At 45.1% G+C, this 17,682-nt stretch overlaps 1 protein-coding gene across 2 annotated transcripts in view; it reads left to right on the top strand.

The window, feature by feature from the left end:
* Positions 1–777: 777 nt before the first annotated feature.
* Positions 778–17,682, top strand: part of MMRN1 (multimerin 1) — a 71,313-nt gene continuing 54,408 nt past the window's right edge. Inside the window, exon 1 of one of the 2 annotated variants that reach the window (XM_081206949.1) lies at positions 778–1,427. In XM_081206949.1, coding sequence (XP_081063075.1) covers positions 889–1,427 — 539 coding nt within the window. In that variant the 5' untranslated portion in view covers positions 778–888. The remainder of the gene's footprint in view (positions 1,428–17,682) is intronic. The other variant, XM_081206950.1, reaches the window with a different exon arrangement.

Genomic DNA, 17,682 nt, shown 5'->3' with positions numbered 1-17,682 from the left:
CTCATCCTGAAGCAAAGTTCTTAACCCAAGGTAATATTTCTGGGTTAGTGGAGTCTGTAACCTGAAGCGTATGTAACCTGAAGTGTATGTAACCCAAGGTACCACTTTATTTATTTATTTACTTTTTATTGTTGTATTTTAACTCCATTTATTGTGGGAGCCTTTTTTTGGTTCAGCTGCACCATGTGGTCTATGGTGAATTCGGCAATGGAAAATTTCTGTGGCGCCCCCTTTTCCTTGATGCACATTTTGCTTAATGGTTAATCCAGCCCTGTTATGGACTGGAGGTTTTTAAGCATATCCACTCTGGCCTCAAAAAAGTACAAAAATAGCTACAGTGTGAGCAAGGCTTGTATCTGGGCCATTGTGGCAGAGAGAACAGAGTAGTGACATGTGCTCCTTGGGAGCTGTTTTGCATGTGCTTCAGCATAGGGATGTGGGACTTTAGGATTCCATCATATTGGGCAGGTCTCTCATGTTCTTTGCTGCTAACCAACGTCAAAAGGAAGTTACTCAGCACTTCTTATTCCCCACCCATCCCCCTTGAAGCGGTTTCATGGACAGTATATTTCCACGTTCGCATTGTGCCATTATTCCTCATCCTGTAGCTCCAACAAAGGCAGCCCTCTTTGCTTTCCCCTACAACTTACTGGCTCCAGAGCTCCAAGAGGTCGCAGGTCACAGAGGAATCCATCGAAACAGGAAAGGGAGCTTCCTCGGTCCAGCTTCAAACACTCAAAAACCTGTTTCCTCTCTCCGCCACAAATAAAATCCCCAACCGGGGATTCACTGCAGGTTCATTGTGAAAGCGGCGGCTTTGAGACAGGGAAGTATCCAGAGTCTTCTATATATGAGAGAGTCGCTGCAAAGTTCTCACAAGCCAAGAGAATGAGGGGGGTATTCTTGCTGCTGAGCTTGCTGGCCTTGGGATGCAGCAGTGCAGAAGTCGAAGCAACCAGCGCACCTGCGGTGGAGAGCGCAGCGGAGAGCAGCCACCTGGGCTTGACTTCACCTGAAACGCAGGACCTCAGAAACGTATCGGCAACCTCCCTGCCTCCTGCTTCAGAGAAGCCGGATGCTTTGCTGAATGCAAGCCAAGAGGAAGGTGAAAAGCACAGCTCTCCTCTAGCCACGAAAGAGGCACAGGGGTTGCAAACTCCATCAGGGCAGAAGACACCCTTGGCCCTTACCGTAACTCCTAGCCCAGGGAATAACAGTGACAGCGGTTCTCCCAACGGGAAGCGATTCATCCTGCCTAGCAATGCAGGGGTTCCTCCACCATACCATCCTTGGAATCGCCTTCCTCCAAAGGAAGTTTCTGAGAAAAACCAAGGGACTATGGCGAGCAGGTCTTCCAGACACTCAGAAGATAGCAGCAAGCAGAATGCAGATCTCAAAAAGCCCAGCTTTGAAACCACCAGAGGAAAGTAAGCAGAACCATTTAACTCTCCCCCCCCCTCCTCTTTGCTCATTGTACCTAGAGAACCCGACTCAACTCATGGCATCCTGTGCAAGGCTCCTTCTAGTGCTGAATTTGGCCTGAATTCCTGGGATAAAGGCCTGGAAGTCCTGGAATTCCTGGGATAAAGGCCTGGAAGTAAGGTCATAGCTAAAGAGGGTTGGCTGCTCCAAACTGACAAAGTGCAGTGATGGGAGGAGTGGCTGTGATCCTGCAAGTAGTTACACTGTTTAAATCCTGTTGATTTCACCGGGAGATAAAGCTTATACACCTACGTGCAGGATTTCAGCGAGAGTCTGTAGTGCAAGGTATTGCAGTATTAAAAAACAAAACAAACAGAAATTTAGTAAAGGGGAAGAGGGGTTTAGGAATGTCCTGTCCTGTGCAGTACCTGGTAACTGACAAATGCTTTATTGTTGCATTGGCAACATACAGAGAGAACACAGCAAGCCATTGTTTTGAGGACAAACCATGGTTTAGAATCCTAGATCCAAGTTACGGTGGTCAAGTTATGCACACGCTGACCACACCCCTCACAAGCCCTGCTTGGCACTCTTGACTGTATTTGCCTGACTTGAATACATAGTCTTGCTTGCCTGAGTGGAGGACCTCTCCTCTTGGGATGTATAGGGTGTTCGGGGAGGGGTGGTAGGGGTTGGACACACATTGTTCTCCTTCTAGATAATATGTCGACCTTTGGTCCCCACCTGACACTCAGCTCTCACCTGTGGCTCCCAGAAGCTGTCTGCATGCAACAACAGCCACACCCCGGGAATGGTTCCATTTGGCCGGCTAAACCAGGTGAAGATAGGCAATGGGTTTTGAATGCTTGGTGAGTTAGTTGAGAGCCAGTATTGGTTAAGAGTGGTAGATTCGTAATCTGGGGAACCGGGTTCACGTCTCCGCTCCTCCACATGCAGCTGCTGGGTGACCTTGGGCTAGTCACACTTCTCTGAAGTGTCTCAGCCTCACTCACCTCACAGAGTGTTTGTTGTGGGGAAGGAAGGGAAAGGAGAATGTTAGCCGCTTTGAGACTCCTTCAGGTAGTGATAAAGCGGGATATCAAATCCAAACTACTACTACTACTACTACTACTACTACTCTTCTTCTTCTTCTTCTTCTTCTTCTTCTTCTTCTTCTTCTTCTTCTTCTTCTTCTTCTTCTTCTTCTTCCCCTGCATGAGGAGACAGGCTCCAGCAGATTGAGTGGACAAGACCAATAGTGGGTCCAATGGTCAAGAAGGCGGTTTTTGTATGTGCTGAAGTGAGGGGCAGATGGGGCTTTTCACCCTGGGAAGGTAGCAGTCTAGGAGAAGGAAAACTCTGATCCTAAACCTCTGCTGCCTTGAGGGACATCTTTGGGAGAAGTAATGGCTAAGGAGTAAACCCTACACAGATCTGGAGTGGAGTCCCTTAGGCTTACATCTCCTTCTGGCAACTCCTGCAGCCAAGCTGGTGCCAAACGTATTGCTCTGCTTTCCTTTGGTCTACATGGCTGAGAGTTGGGTCTTGTTGTCTAGGCAGCCCAGGACCTCCATACACACGGCCCAGGCTTGCACCCCAGAGAGGTCACTTCTGCTAGCACCACAGTTTGACTTCACCCTCAGAGGCACCCTCCACTGTCTCTCAAGACAGATAGATGCCAGCAACCACTCTCTCCTCTAAGAAACTTAAGATATGATACCCATGGCTGTCCATTTCTCTCTCTCCCAGCCTTTATCCTCACAGCAACCCTGAGAGGTAGATTATGTTGCGAGGTGGCGATTGGCCCAAAATCATGCAGTGAGCTTCATAGCTGAGTGGGGTGTTTGAACTGGTGAACAGTCCTAACCAGATGCTCTTATCTAGAATTAGACAGATGACATCGTCAGATTACAACTCCCATCCTCCCCAGGCAACACGGACAATGGTCAGGGATTCGTGGGAGTTGGAGTCCAACAACAGCTGGAGGGCACCACATTGAATACCCTTGCTCTAACCACTACACCACACTCCTGGGTGCTAATTCTAAGTTGTTTAAAAATCTGAGTCATTTAGCTGCTCTCAGGCCAGGGTTGCAATCCAACGAATGCTTCCTGGAGGGTACATTCTATCTGACCTAGTGGGAGCTACTTCGGACATGCATGGAACAGCTCCAAAGAAAGATGGATGCAACCCATTCTAATCACCCACTTTTTTATTTTCGGAATGCATTTGCCCGAATTACATGAATAATGACTATGTGGCGAAATGAAGCCATTTGTTCAGATGGTATGTGCAGGGACAATGTGTACAAATTATGAGAGCATTGAAATGCTTAGTGTTTCCCCCATGTGCATTTTTGCTGTTTTTGCCTGCTGAAATAATAGCATTATATTACAGAAATAAATTTAACACTATGAACCAGACCGGATATTAAAGGACTATAAGCCTGGAGATGAATCCAGCTTTGGAAAACATATTAAAATGTTCCGGAAAGCAGCAGAAGCCCACGGCTTGCACACTCCCATGTTTTGTAGAGACGTGGTAGGCTCCACAGGGAAACAGATGCAATGCAGGGTGTTAAGCAGGGGTACACAGGACAAAAGAATTTGGTCACTGCAACTTCTTTAGCCCCTGACTGGGGAAAGTGTGATTAATGGAGAAAGTGAGTAGAGAAGAGTTATTCCTCCTCTCTCATAGAGCTAGAACTTGTGGACATCCAGTGGAGATGATTGTTAGGTGTGCAGGACAGATCAAAGAAAGATTTTTTTCACAGAGTTAAACTATAGAACTCCCTGCCACTTGGATGACTCTAAAAGAGGATTAGACAAAGTCTCGGAAGCCAAGGCTATTAAGAGCTACTAGCCATGATCTATTATCATGCTATTATCATGCCTTCCATCAGCTTTGCTGAAAAGCCACAAATGTTTCTAAATATGTCCACTGCTGCTGCCGCTGCCTACAAAGCCTCTGTAACTATGAGTGAGAGATTGAGATTGCGTTTTTTCCTCCTCCCTCCCCAGTCCCTTTTCCTTTTGTGAGGGCAAGGACTTTCTCGTTGATATTCGAAAGCTGCCCTGGGAGCCTTTTTGCTAGCTCTTTGCTCCTAGTTTAAGAATTCTGTCTCCCCCCTAAGCACAGAATAAGTCAGTCTTCCCTCAAGCAGGTGTTTTCCAGTTCTTTTTGACTGCAACTGCCACAGTCCCAGTGAGAATGATCATGTTGGAATGGGCTGATGGAAGTTGTAGTCAAAAACCTCTGGGAAGCACCAGGCTGGAGCAGGCTGCAATAAGGCCCCTTGGACCTCTTAGGTGCAATTACATTACAAACATTCCAGGTAATCTGACAGCCTTTCCTTCCGCCACCTTTTCATGCACAGGGGGAAGGAGGTGCGATACAACCTGCTGCAGATAAATCAGAGCTTTTTTTTTATTTTTAAGGGATGTTAATTGCAGAAAACACACACCCGGTGGCTTACAAAACTACACACAACCAAATCTAAGTACATGTTTTCCAAGCTTCCCTCATGTAGGGAAGATTACTAGGTAGCATCGTGACATCGTGTGCTTGTTGAACAGTGTGGGAAACGTAGAGCCAAGAATCTAATTTGTCTCTCAAGACTCCTTTGACTGTGAAGGTGATGCTTAGCTATGAGATTATAATCACAGGGGGAGAAATATTTCTTTCTAATCTGGACCATCAATAGAAGCCTGGCAGTGGGTTGTGTTTGTTTTTTGTTTTGTTTTTGCCATCTTCCAAAGTGCTGCCGTTTAACATGAAAGCAGAGAACTCTTCTCTCTGAAAGCTGCCAGAAGTGTTCCTACTTTTCTTCTTGCTTCACTTCCAGCACCAAATTGCAGACTTTAAGAACTTTTCTGCACGCACACTTCCATTCACACAAGGTATCCCAATGCTAGTGAAGGCAAGGTCTTTTGTTCCAAACTCCTCGACTCTAGCGATGCATCACACCTGCTTGCTGTGCTTTGCAGAAGACACACCTGCCTCATCCAACGCCATTTGCATAACGAATACCTCACAGATGAGAAATTTAATGAACACTCAAAAAAAAACAAAAAACCCCAATGTGAAGAAAGGCCTGTGATAAAGGTTTTTAGAAAAGGAAATGCGTCAAGGTGCATCCTTATCTTCTGAGAAGTAGCTTCTTACGTTGCCACCTGTTGGAAGATGAGAGCAATTTTTCATGCTAAGGAGCAAATTGTGCATGTTCTCCTGGTTAGGAGTCGCACACCTTAGAGCTAAAAGTTCCATCATCCTCTTTAATAATAATAATTTTATTACCTGTCCTTCGCCAACAGGTCCCAGAACCAAGTTACAAGAAGTTAAAGTTCAGTATTAAAATCAGTTAAAACAAATTGCAGTTACAAGGGGCTAGGGAGGGTCCTGAAAACATACTTTTAGAACTTTATTGTCTCAGAAAGTGAGGATGCAAGAGGGGAGGGCCAAAGGTTCAGGAAGCCCCCTCCTTATCTGCCTCCACACATCATTGCCTGTTTCGTGGTCCTGTCACTAGGGATGGGGCAAATCGTCAACTGTGGCTTCTCCTAGCTTCACATTTAAGATCAGTGCATCCTATTTCTCCATCCGTTTGTCATTTTTTCAATTAAAAAAACAACTCATTAAAAAATTGTTAGGATATTAGGGTACATTTCCCCTCTAATGCACACATTTTGGTAGGCTTTTTTTTACAAGCAATTCCCCCTAATATGGAACATTTGGGGATGTTATTTTCACTTAACATATGCAATTTAATGCAAGCGTTCCCCAAATATACAGATTTGTGTATACTTCTTTTTGCTCGGGAACCACCCTGTAAATTTTTGAGAAATGCAGATTTTGCAGGATAACGGCATTTCTGTCCACATAATGTAATGGGAAGTGCAAACCGGGTAGGTCTGCATTAGAGTGCAAGCTGAACTGAATTTCTCCCCTTTCCTGACTTGACGCAGGAACACAGGAAGCCAACTTCTATTAAGTGACAATTGATCTATCCAGCTCAGTTTTGCCTACACTGACTGGAAGCTTCTCCCTTGGATTTCAGGCTGGGGTCTCTCCCAGCCCTACCCTGAGATGCCACGGATTGAAACTGGAAGAAGCTATGCCACAGAGCTATGGCTCTGCCCCTAATAATAACTCCAGAGTGCCCAGATGAATAACCCTTTCTCTTGCTTGGCTTCAAGGCAGCATTATGCCTTGATAGCTGAAGCCAAATCAGAGTGACGGTAATGCATCCTATTCCGGCTCTGGAATCTTGAACAGGTGAAGAAGTCTTCTAAGTTCATAACTGGCTCCAAGCTGATTTTAGCCCCTCTGCTAATTGCCAGATTAACTCCCCTTGATCTTGCAAGCCCAAGAATAGGCTGGAAAAGAGAAGCGAGTGCCCTTATGACCTGCTCTTTCTGTAATTTGTGGTCCTTATGGTTTCTGTGTTTCATATAAGTGCATTGCAATTTGATTTTGTTTTTAATTTTTATTGATACAGCAATAAAAAAGAAAAAACACAAACACCAAATTACACACAGGAATAACCATAAACACATAATTTTCTTAACAAACAATAAAATATATATTGGTTTTAACTCTAAAGACCCAACCTCCCATCTATTCCATATTTCGATTTCATAGTACTTATTGCCAATACACACTTTTATCATAATGAAATCCCCTCTATACAAGATTGGATCCAAAAGCTGACAGAATATGCCAAATTAGACGGTCTATCAGAAAAAATAAAGAATAAATCAAAACAGGAATTGTTTCAAAATGGGAGGTTTTCAAAGAATATTTGAAAAATAAATATAGTAGTTTAAATTCTGTTGCAGCATCAAGGAACTTCAGTAATAGTTGCAAAGTAGATATAAGAAATTAGATATATTAAGAAAAAGTTTAATTATGCAAAATAGCAATTTGATTTCCTCCCCACCCCCTCATAATCAAGCAGTAAATTGTTGTAAACTGCTTTGTGATCCTCAAATGAAGGACCGTACGGATATTTAACCAACAAATAAAATCGTATAAAGTAAATCACTAACTAGACATTGTACCCTATCCTAAGATCATTACGATGAAGGGTATTTCAAAAATAAATATTGAGTAAATAAACACATTTATTAGCTCAAAACCTGCATGCCAATTCACTGTCTCAAAGCTTCAGCCTTAAACGCCCTTCATGTGTGCGCACTTGTCTCGAAAACAGCAGTGGTTGACTCCCACATTAAATTTAGCAGTAAAGTAATTCCCTGTTGCACTGTTTACATAGTGGGTTCAGTTTTGCTCAAACCACTGCTGTTCCTCTATTTTTATGAGCCTGTCAATGCTGAAACCTACAATCACTCGCTCCCACCCAGCGTCACAGTCGCCCTGTGAATGGCTCCATAGCAGCGCCAGGTGGCTGCTATATTAAATTTCCACAATACTATACAAAAGGAAAGGAAAGCACTGGGTGACTTTGCCAGGGCTGTAAGAGCATCGCTTGCCTTGTCCTGACTCCATCAACCCTCCCCTGTCCACACTTGCATCGGGAAAACAATACAAAGGCGGCACCCATTGAAGTAGACTAGCCAGTGCAAAGACTTTTGGCTGTGCAGTGCAACTTTCTTTTGTTCTCCTCTCCCCTTGCAACCTCTAAATCTGTTCTTGGTTTTCCCCAGTTCTCTGGAGCAGCTTTGGGGAGGGCATTGGGGGTCATGGGGAGGGAAAAGGGAGGAGAGGTTTCATTGCACAAGTGGAAATCCTTGCACTATCTGATTTGTTGCCTACCACCCTATGTCTGTCGCATCAACAGCAAAGTATTATGGAGACCCAGTAAATACTCAGAGTCCCACTGTTGAGGCTGGGTCCTGCAATGGGATCCATAATACTGGGTGCAGAGCTTCTTGGGCGCTACAGGGGGCGGATTTTGGTGTCACACAGAGTACCACAGAAATTTGAGACCCCTGAGGTCTCCGAGGTCCCCACTGCTTGAGCAAAAGTTGGCTACTGTGCTCATGTCCATCTTGAAGGCTTCCAAGAGGCCTCTGGTTGGCAACTGGGAGGGCAAAATGCAGGAGTAGGTGGGCCTCTGGCCTGATGCAGCAGGACTCTTGTGTTTTTGTCATGAGGTGGAAAATGTCACCCTGGGTGGTAAAGTAACCACAATTTGGTTAAATAAAATAAAATAAAATGACAGCATCCTGGATACAGGAACCAGATGATTCACCGTCCAAACATTATAGCTGCTGCATGGACAAAGGGAACAAGTGATGAGAGAAAAGAAGCGTTTGCCACAATGTAGTACAAAGTGTCAAGGCCTCGAATCCTGCAGAAAACACATGTTATTTCCTTTCCATGTTATTAGTTATGTAGTACAACCTGTTCTGGAGCAGAAAAGCACATTCTTGGCAGGGGACCCTGTGAGGCGACTCATACCTGAAACCTTTAACCGCTGCTTATGGTTTGGCCTGGTATTCCCAATCTGCCTCATACAGTGGTACCTCGGCTTACATACACTTCAGGTTACATATGCTTCAGGTTACATATGCTTCAGGTTACACACTCCGCTAACCCAGAAATAGTGCTTCAGGTTAAGAACTTTGCTTCAGGATAAGAACAGAAATCGGGCTCCGGCGGCGTTGCATGGCAGCAGCAGGAGGCCCCATTAGCTAAAGTGGTACTTCAGGTTAAGAACAGTTTCAGGTTAAGTACGGACCTCCGGAATGAATTAAGTACTTAACCTGGGGTACCACTGTACTGGGTCCATCAGATATGAGGGATAGATGGGTTTGGTTCTCTAAGCAACATTTAAAGAAATAAAGGCCATTTAAGTTATTATTATTTTTGCTGGATGCTACAGAGGTCCAGTTGCGAATTGTTATGCCTGTTCTGAGGTGTTCTCAATGTGAGATCTTCCAGATGAGGCCTGCTAGATTTTTACTGTGTTAATAAAGTCCAACTGACCCCAACCAGAAACCAGGCATTTAATGTCACCGGTCCTATGCTACTACCCTCGCTTTTACTTTCTGTTGATGACTTTTCATTTATTTTTAAAAGCCAGCAGGCCTAAAAAATATATTATTGAGTGGCTGGTCTTTTACTGGTGGTCCTGTGTTGCTTTTAAAGGGTATTGTCTATGCCGCTGTACCCCCTCCCTAATGTTTTGTGATAAGGCAGTATTTAAATACTTCTACAAAGAAATACATAGCAGAAACTGCACCCCTTGTCCACATGGTGTGGAGATGCCCAGTTGAAAGCCCCTTTTGAGTTAGTTTTGGAAACCACATTACATTTCAAAAGCATGTATGGTTTTGTTATAAAGGTAAGCTAAAGGTAAAGGACCCCTGGACAGTTAAGTCCAGTCAAAGGCAACTATGGGGTTGCGGCACTCATTTCACTTTCAGGCTGAGGGAGCTGGCGTTTGTCCACAGACAGCTTTCTGGGTGATGTGGCCAGCAGGACTAAATCGCTTCTGGCGCAATGGAACACCGTGACAGAAACCAGAGAGAATGGAAATGCCATTTACCTTCCCGCCGCAACAGTACCTATTTATCTACTTGCACAGGTGTGCTTTTGAACTGCTAGGTCGGCAGGAACTGGGACAGAGCAATGGGAGCTCACCCCGTTGCAGGGTTTCAAAGCGCCCACCTTCTGATCGGCAAGCTCAAGAGGCTCAGTGGTTTAGACCACAGCTCCTCCCGCATCAACAACAACAACAAACATATTGTTATTATGCCCTCATCTGAATGGGTTGCCCCAGCCACCTGGGCAACTTCCAGCAAATTAAAACATCAAACACTGTTTATTTACATCACCCACTATTTGGAATTAACCTCTGAATCATGGGCTATAGGCATAAGGAAGAGATGCTCTCAGCCGTGTTGTATTTTCCATAGGCTCATCTTATGCTCAGTATCATCAGCATGGTAACCCTTTGGCATGTGCTTTGAATGGATATCAGGCAGGCATATACCATACTGGCATTTAGGCACCTGATTAAAACTCAGGCTTTCCCCTGAGAGGTGATCTGTTTATGTTTGATGTTCTCAATGGATCTGCTGCTTTGTGATAATCTTCTTGACGTGTTCTCTGAATGCAATGTTATTGCTGATCTTACATTTTCATGGCTGTGATATCTTTTGATGGTACAGGGTTTTTTATTTTATTTTGCAAATAACTAAATAAATACAGTGGTACCTCTGGTTGTGAACAGGATCCATTCCGGAGCCCCGTTTGCAACCTGAAAGGAATGCAACCCGCGTCTGCACAGATGCAGGTCGCCATTTGCCGCTTCTGCGCATGCATGTGACATCATTTTGCGCGTCTGTGCATGCGCGAGCGGCGAAACCAAGAAGTAACCCTTTCCGGTACTTCCGGGTCACCACAGGACACAACCTGAAAAGACTTAACCTGAAGCAAACGTAACAAGAGGTATGACTGTAACAGGGATTCCCCAGTAAGGCTTGCCTGGCTTTTATCGTGATGCACTGTTGAAAAAGTCATCTCAATTCAGAATTGCTTCAAAGAAAAGAAGCTTCAGTTTTAAAAGGGGGGGAGGGGAATCCTCGTAAGTAGCAAGTGCAAGTCTTCCTCATGATCACTTTGCAAATGAGTCCTTGCCTGACACAGTTGCTTTGGCATAAAACAGACACCAAAGACTGCTCCAAATGTTACGACTGTTGGAAGATCTCTTTTCCATGGCAACCTTCCACATGGAAGCAGAACCTTCTATACACACTTCTTAACCCATGTGATTCCTAAGGAAGAGGCACCAGGACTCCACAGAAAGTGTGATGCTCCTGAGTCAAGCGCTGAGATTTTCCGGAGAAGCCCACAGTAAGAAGCTTTTATACATTGCTGCTTCTGCGTAATGCGCTGGCAGAGTGACAAGCTTTCCCTCTGTTTGAAACAGAGCTGAGCCAAAGTAGGAATGGATGCATATCATTATTAGTTTTCATGTTATTACATTTCTATCCCACCTTTCCTCAAAGTGGCGTACATGGTTTTCTCTCCACTCTCCATTTTATCCTCACACCAACCCTGTGAGGTCACACTGAGAGATGGCAACTGGCCGAAGGTCAGCTAATGAGCTTCATGGCTGAGCAGGGATTTGAACTCTAGTCTCCAAGGTCCTAGTCTGACACTCTAACCACTACACCACGCTGCCATCTGTCCATTTCGGTTTGTGGACCCACACAGAGTCAGGCGTGGGTGCAATAACTGACAGGTGATGGCTTAAACATGACCACAACATTATTAGGTTGCAGAACAGTCAGTTGTGGCATCGTTCTGATGGTTGATGTTGCTTTAGCGCTGAGGGCTGGCCTCGTGGCCCCAGCAAGGGGGCATGCGCCTGCCCCAGACACATGGCGCATCAAACAGTGGCAAAGCCTGGCTACATTTTCTAATGGATCAAGGGTAAGGAGCCTGCAGCCTGGGGAGAAAATCCAGCCCCGGCTCTGCTTTGCATGTTTTTGGGTGATGGGAGCTGTCTTTGAACTCTAATCCAGAGAGGTGTTTGAGAGCATTTGCGAAGAAAGTAGCCTACCTTTTGTGTAAAGGTAAAAGTTTCATGGGTGAGACATGAGTGGTGCTGTGGGTTAAAGCACAGAGACTAGGACTTGCCAATCAGAAGGTTGGCGGTTCGAATCCCTGGGACAGGGTGAGCTCTCATTGCTTGGTCCCTGCTCCTGCCAACCTAGCAGTTCGAAAGCACGTCAAAGTGCAAGTAGATAAATAGGCTCCGGCGAGAAGGTAAACGGCGTTTCCGTGCACTGCTCTGGTTCACCAGAAGCGGCTTAGTCATGCTGGCCACATGACCTGGAAGCTGTACACCGGCTCCCTCAGCCAATAAAGCGAGATGAGCGCTGCAACCCCAAAGTCAGTCACGACAGGACCTAATGGTCAGGGGTCCCTTTACCTTTAAAAGTTTCATAACTGGCTCCAAACACTTTTGCCTCCAACCCTGTCCACCACTGCCTTGTGGCCCTTGGGAAGTTGCACAGAAAGGAATGCAGCCTTGGATTGGAAAAAGTTTCCCTGCCCCTGTGATAGGCGATGGGGGCATCCCCCCCCCCCCAGTGCAGCCCTCCCCGCAGCCACTTTCATCCGGTGATGTTTGTTCACCTCTTAGAGAAAGAATTCTCTCTGAGCTGTGTGAACAATAAAATTGCATAAGACAATATATGTTAAAAAAAAACACCCAGTGCATTAAAACAGCTCAGCAATTAAATTCAAGGCAAACACACATCCAGAGCACAGCAGGAGACAAATGGCGCATGCATTGCTTATCCATTAAAAACTGTGCTTTCCTCCCACATCTCTGCTGCTGTTCAGACAGCAAGTTCAGCCGCCCCATCACACACTATTAATTTATCACTGTGCTTAGCATGCCATTAGGTCTTCCGCAGCTGCAGGGATTACAGGACCTGGTTTGTTTGTCACTTGCTTGCTTTTTTTTGCAAATTCACATGTGTTTGCATGACATGCAATATCAACTTGCATGCAGGGAAGAAATCTGGGGGTGATTGAACCACACCACTGTAAGCATGACTTCGTTGTTTCTCCTGCTAAGAACATGAGAAGAGTCTGCAGGATCAGGCCAGTGGCCTATCTAGTCCAGCATCCTACTCTCACCCGTCCTGAGGTTTCCAGCAACTGGCGTTCGGAAGCATACAGAGTCTAATATAGTGGAGGTACTATTAACTGCGTTCCAATGCTGTGGGAGCAGAGAACTCAAAAGGAGAAATAGCTCTATAAGACACTACTATGACACCATAATTCAACTTCCTATTGTTATTAATATTATTATTATTGAATATAAAACTATAGAATTAAATACAGAATTAAAATATAAGAACTTTTTTTTTTTTTTTGCAAAGCCTAATATAAGAATATTGAGAGACTGATATGCTTGTGTGTTAGGGAAGGTTGCCATCTGCTGGGTAATTTTAGGAACACATGAACCATGAGTCATCATTGAATTGTAGAGTCGGAAGGGACCCTGAGGATCATCTAGTCCAACTCTCTGCAATTCAGGAATATACAGCTGCCCCATACAGTGGCGTAGCGTGGGGGGTGCAGGGGGGGGCCAGCCGCACCAGGCGCAACATCTGGGGGGGGGCGCGCTCGCACTCTCAGCTCTCTGCCCCTATCTGGCTCACTCACTCTCTCTCACTGCAGTGCTGGCTGTGCGAATCCGATCCGAGCCGCCGGGTCGCCGCCCACTGTGGAGGGGGGGGCAGGCGTGTGGTGCAGAGAGAGAGCGAGGGACTATCTGGGGGAGGGACAGTGCAGCGGCCGCCCAGCGCAGCGCTGAGTGCGGGAGAGAACCACACCAGACAAGACCAGGCAGCAGCAAGAAGAGGCTGGCAGCGGCGGCAGGTTAGGGGTTAGGGGGCGCAAATTACTTGCCTTGCCCCGGGTGCTGACAACCCACGCTACGCCACTGGCCCCATATGGGGTTTTAACCTGCAACCTTGGCATTATCAGCACCACACTCTAACCAACTGAGCTACTGGTTTGATAGGAATTTTGAGGTCTTAGATATATGTTAAACATTCATACCAACCAAGCACGTACATAGATCAGCACAGGAAGACCGACCTGAAACCATTTTGATTCCCAAACTGAGCAAATGTTTTCTCCGCAAGGTCAAAGGAAAATGGGAAAGCCTCCCCATTGTCTTTTCCTTCACAAATCCTGTCTTAAGATATGAATAGCGTGTGAGGCTGTGACCTGGCTCAGGAACTAAGTATTTATCATTACAAAAGACTGGCCAGGCTCGCAAAGCTTTCCCCACCACTTACTTCACCTGCACACTAGAAAAAGACCAGCCTGATAACTTTTAAAAGATGCTGCGAAAGTGCTTGGAGCCTTTGACACCTGAGCTGTATATTTTCAGAACCCATCCCGTATTTTGTGGTTGCATTCTCTGTAATTTGGAAACTTTAAAAGCTGTTTTAATGTTGCGTTTTAAGTTGCTGTGACTCACTCTCTGGCCTTAGGGTGGGTAATAAATTAAAAGGAGGAGGAGGAGAAAGAATAACAAGAATAATATCAGCAACTAATGCAAATCCATAAAGGGAGCTTCAACACACATTATTAACAAGTGGGAAGTCATAAGGAATTGCTGAGAGAAAGTAGGGGGAAGTGCTGTTTTTGCTTCTGCCCCCCTTCGTTTCCCATACAGTGAATTGATTGTTGGGGGTGGGATCAGGGAAAACTTTATCTGAATTAAGACTGGGCAAAAACCACCCCATTATTTGCAGAGTCACTTGTCTCTTGCAAAAATGAGGGGGGTTTCAGAGGCCCCCATGTTATATGTCTGTGGGTGGGTCTCTGTTGTGTTTTACCATGATGGATATGAGTTGATAGAGGGTAGGGCTGGGCAAATACATCACTCTTGGGCCGGATCTACACAGATATAAAAAACACTATGGAAATGCTATGGAAGAAAACCCGCTATAAAATGTAAAGCCATTGAGCTTTACACTGCCATCTGGTGTCACATTTTTGTAATGCACTTATAATGTTATAATTACAGGTGTGCAGCTGGCTCCCTATTTTTTCCTCTCATTTCCCAAGTCTTACGTCCAGTTCTTCTTTGCATTTTGTTTTGTTTTGTTTTTATTTTAAAATTCCTCATGATAATTAATCGGCATCTCAATGCATCAATGTATATCTTTTCATAAGATACACATTTTCTATGCAATTTTTGTGTCTACAGTGGTACCTCGGGTTACATACGCTTCAGGTTACATCCGCTTCAGGTTACAGACTCCGCCAACCCAGAAATAGTGCTTCAAGTTAAGAACTTTGCTTCAGGATGAGAACAGAAATCGTGCTCCGGCGGCGCGGCAGCACCACTCGCGTCCCTCTACCTGAATCCTACCCTTCCTTGATTTCTAACATTACCTAACATTCTAACCCTTGCACCCCAAACTCTGCTACACCAGACCTGTAACAATGTGCATTGTTTGCTTGGAGAATTGCATTGCGAAACTGGAAGAAGTGTGGATTTTGAAGGAAGGCTGTGTTTCTTATTCATATTGTTTTGGAAAGTTTGGATAAGGTAGGCTCCCCTTCAGACCTGCAAGCTGGAAGGAATCAGCCTGGAAAGAGAGCCAGTGTGGTGTAGTGGTTAAGAGCGGTAGATTCGTAATCTGGTGAACCAGGTTCGCATCTCTGCTCCTCCACATGCAGCTGCTGGGTGACCTTGGGCCAGTCACACTTCTCTGAAGTCTCTCAGCCCCACTCACCTCACAGAGTGTTTGTTGTGGGGGAGGAAGGGAAAGGAGAATGTTAGCCGCTCTGAGACGCCTTCGGGTAGTGATAAATCGGGATATCAAATCCAAACTCTTCTTCTACCTTGCAGGTACAGGCAGGAATTCAAGGCATTTGCTCTTGGCAAGAATAATGCTACTGTTACTAATAAATCCGGCGAAAGATGTTCTCATTTCGCATTAATAAAACTTCACATGACTGGCGCAGTGGTGGGGAGATGAAGAGAATGGGGGCACCCAGCCAGACTCAGCCAGGGTGGTCCAGGGATGCTGCTGGGATGCAGGCTGAGATTGATGGCTCCAAAACACACCAGCTTGTACCCAGTTAGGGCCTGTGCTGCCAACTGCACCATATGTGCAGAAGGTAGAAAAGTCTAGCCAACCCCTTAAGCCAGCAGACGACACTCCCTTTGGATTCTAGCACCACAGCCCGCCCTCCTAATATTCTTTTGCTAATGAGCATTCGGATTAACTCATTTCCCCCCTATCCTTGCAAGCTTGCTTTTAAAAAGAAAGGATATGGGTTGTTGGTTCTTTCCCCCCTCTTTCATCACCTTGCTTTCCCAAATGATCATTGTTATGAATGATCAAGGCTGGCTCCACGGGGCAATTTGGTCAAGGCATTTGCCAAGGCCCCAAGGCAGCTGCTCCAAAACGCATCAGTGTCAGCATGTAATCGATGAGTTATGCCTGCCTTGCCAACTCTGGCATATGCACGGAAGTCTGGCCAATGCAAAGGACCCATCATCAGGACACCGTCATCCATTTTTACTTTGTACCCAGGAAGATCGGAGGCAGCCTCTTCCAGCCGTGTGGGGTTCATAGGCAGTGTGTTAGGCTTGAACTGGGGATAACCTGGGTCCAAATCTCCGGTTGGTTCTCAGGCTCGCAGGGGACTCTGAGGCTGTGTGTCAGCCTGATCTACCTCACTGGACCATTGTGAGGACAAAGTTCTGGTGGCGGCGAAACAATGTTTAATGCCCAAAACTCCTTAGAAGAAGTGTTATGGTTAAAGCAGGCATGTGGAAATCTCAAACAAAAGGCTTCAAAGTTCATTTGAAAATGTGTTTTCTTGAGAGAGAAGACATTTGGAAAAGTTATTTTGTAAGAAAATATGTTTGAAAATACACATTTAAATGTGCATTTAAATGCACATTTTCATACAAAGTTCTTTTTTAAAGAATTCAGATAAATGTGGAAACAGGATGAAATAGTGAACAGAGTTAAAAGTGTTAAATAGATGATTCACTCATTCCAAGCCTGATCCAGCAAAATAATAATAATAATAATAATAATTTTAAAATTGCCGTATGCTTTTTTCCTTTTCCTTTTCTAACTCCAAGGGAGAGATATTTACCTCCCTCCCTTCCCAGCTAAACACATGGAAAGTGTGTGTGTGTGTGTGTGTGCATCTTATCTCCTGCAATGTTAGAACTTTCTCTGAAATGCAACCCCAGTGGTGTGATATTCATAATATTGATGATAATGATGATGAAGACGATGATAATAACAACAATGGTAAATTATTATAGCACATTTTTATTTCACTTAAATTGCTTCTTCCTGACAACGCCAGAAGGAAAAAAAGGAGTGAAAGGGACAGGGGAAAAGAAAATTACCCTCAAATCACATCTATAGGTTTACTGCAGGGGAAAAACCCAAACAAAGCTTCATACAGAAATATTGATTTTTATATACATGCATACCAATTAAAAAGAATTATTGCCCTGCTGCAGATCCCCTGGAGCCCCCACAAAGAATGGAAAAAGAAACATTAAAGGGACTAAAGGGGAAATGCATTGGCTCTGAAAACCATTACTCAATAGCTGAAGAGCGACCTTGTCAGAAAGTGAAAGCACAGCAGTATCCTTGCATTCCAGGGACAAACCCAGGTCGGGGTGGACTTTAGTCTTTCAAATTTGAGGAACATCCTATGCAAGGCTGAAGTTCAGCACCCTCTCACCTTTCGTTCTGCTCAATTTATTCTGTC

The sequence above is a fragment of the Podarcis bocagei genome (assembly GCF_964188305.1).
Source record: "Podarcis bocagei genome assembly, chromosome: 9".
Lineage (NCBI taxonomy): Eukaryota > Metazoa > Chordata > Lepidosauria > Squamata > Lacertidae > Podarcis > Podarcis bocagei.
Note: the sequence above shows the minus strand (reverse complement) of the source record. Positions and strands in the feature narration are given on the sequence as shown.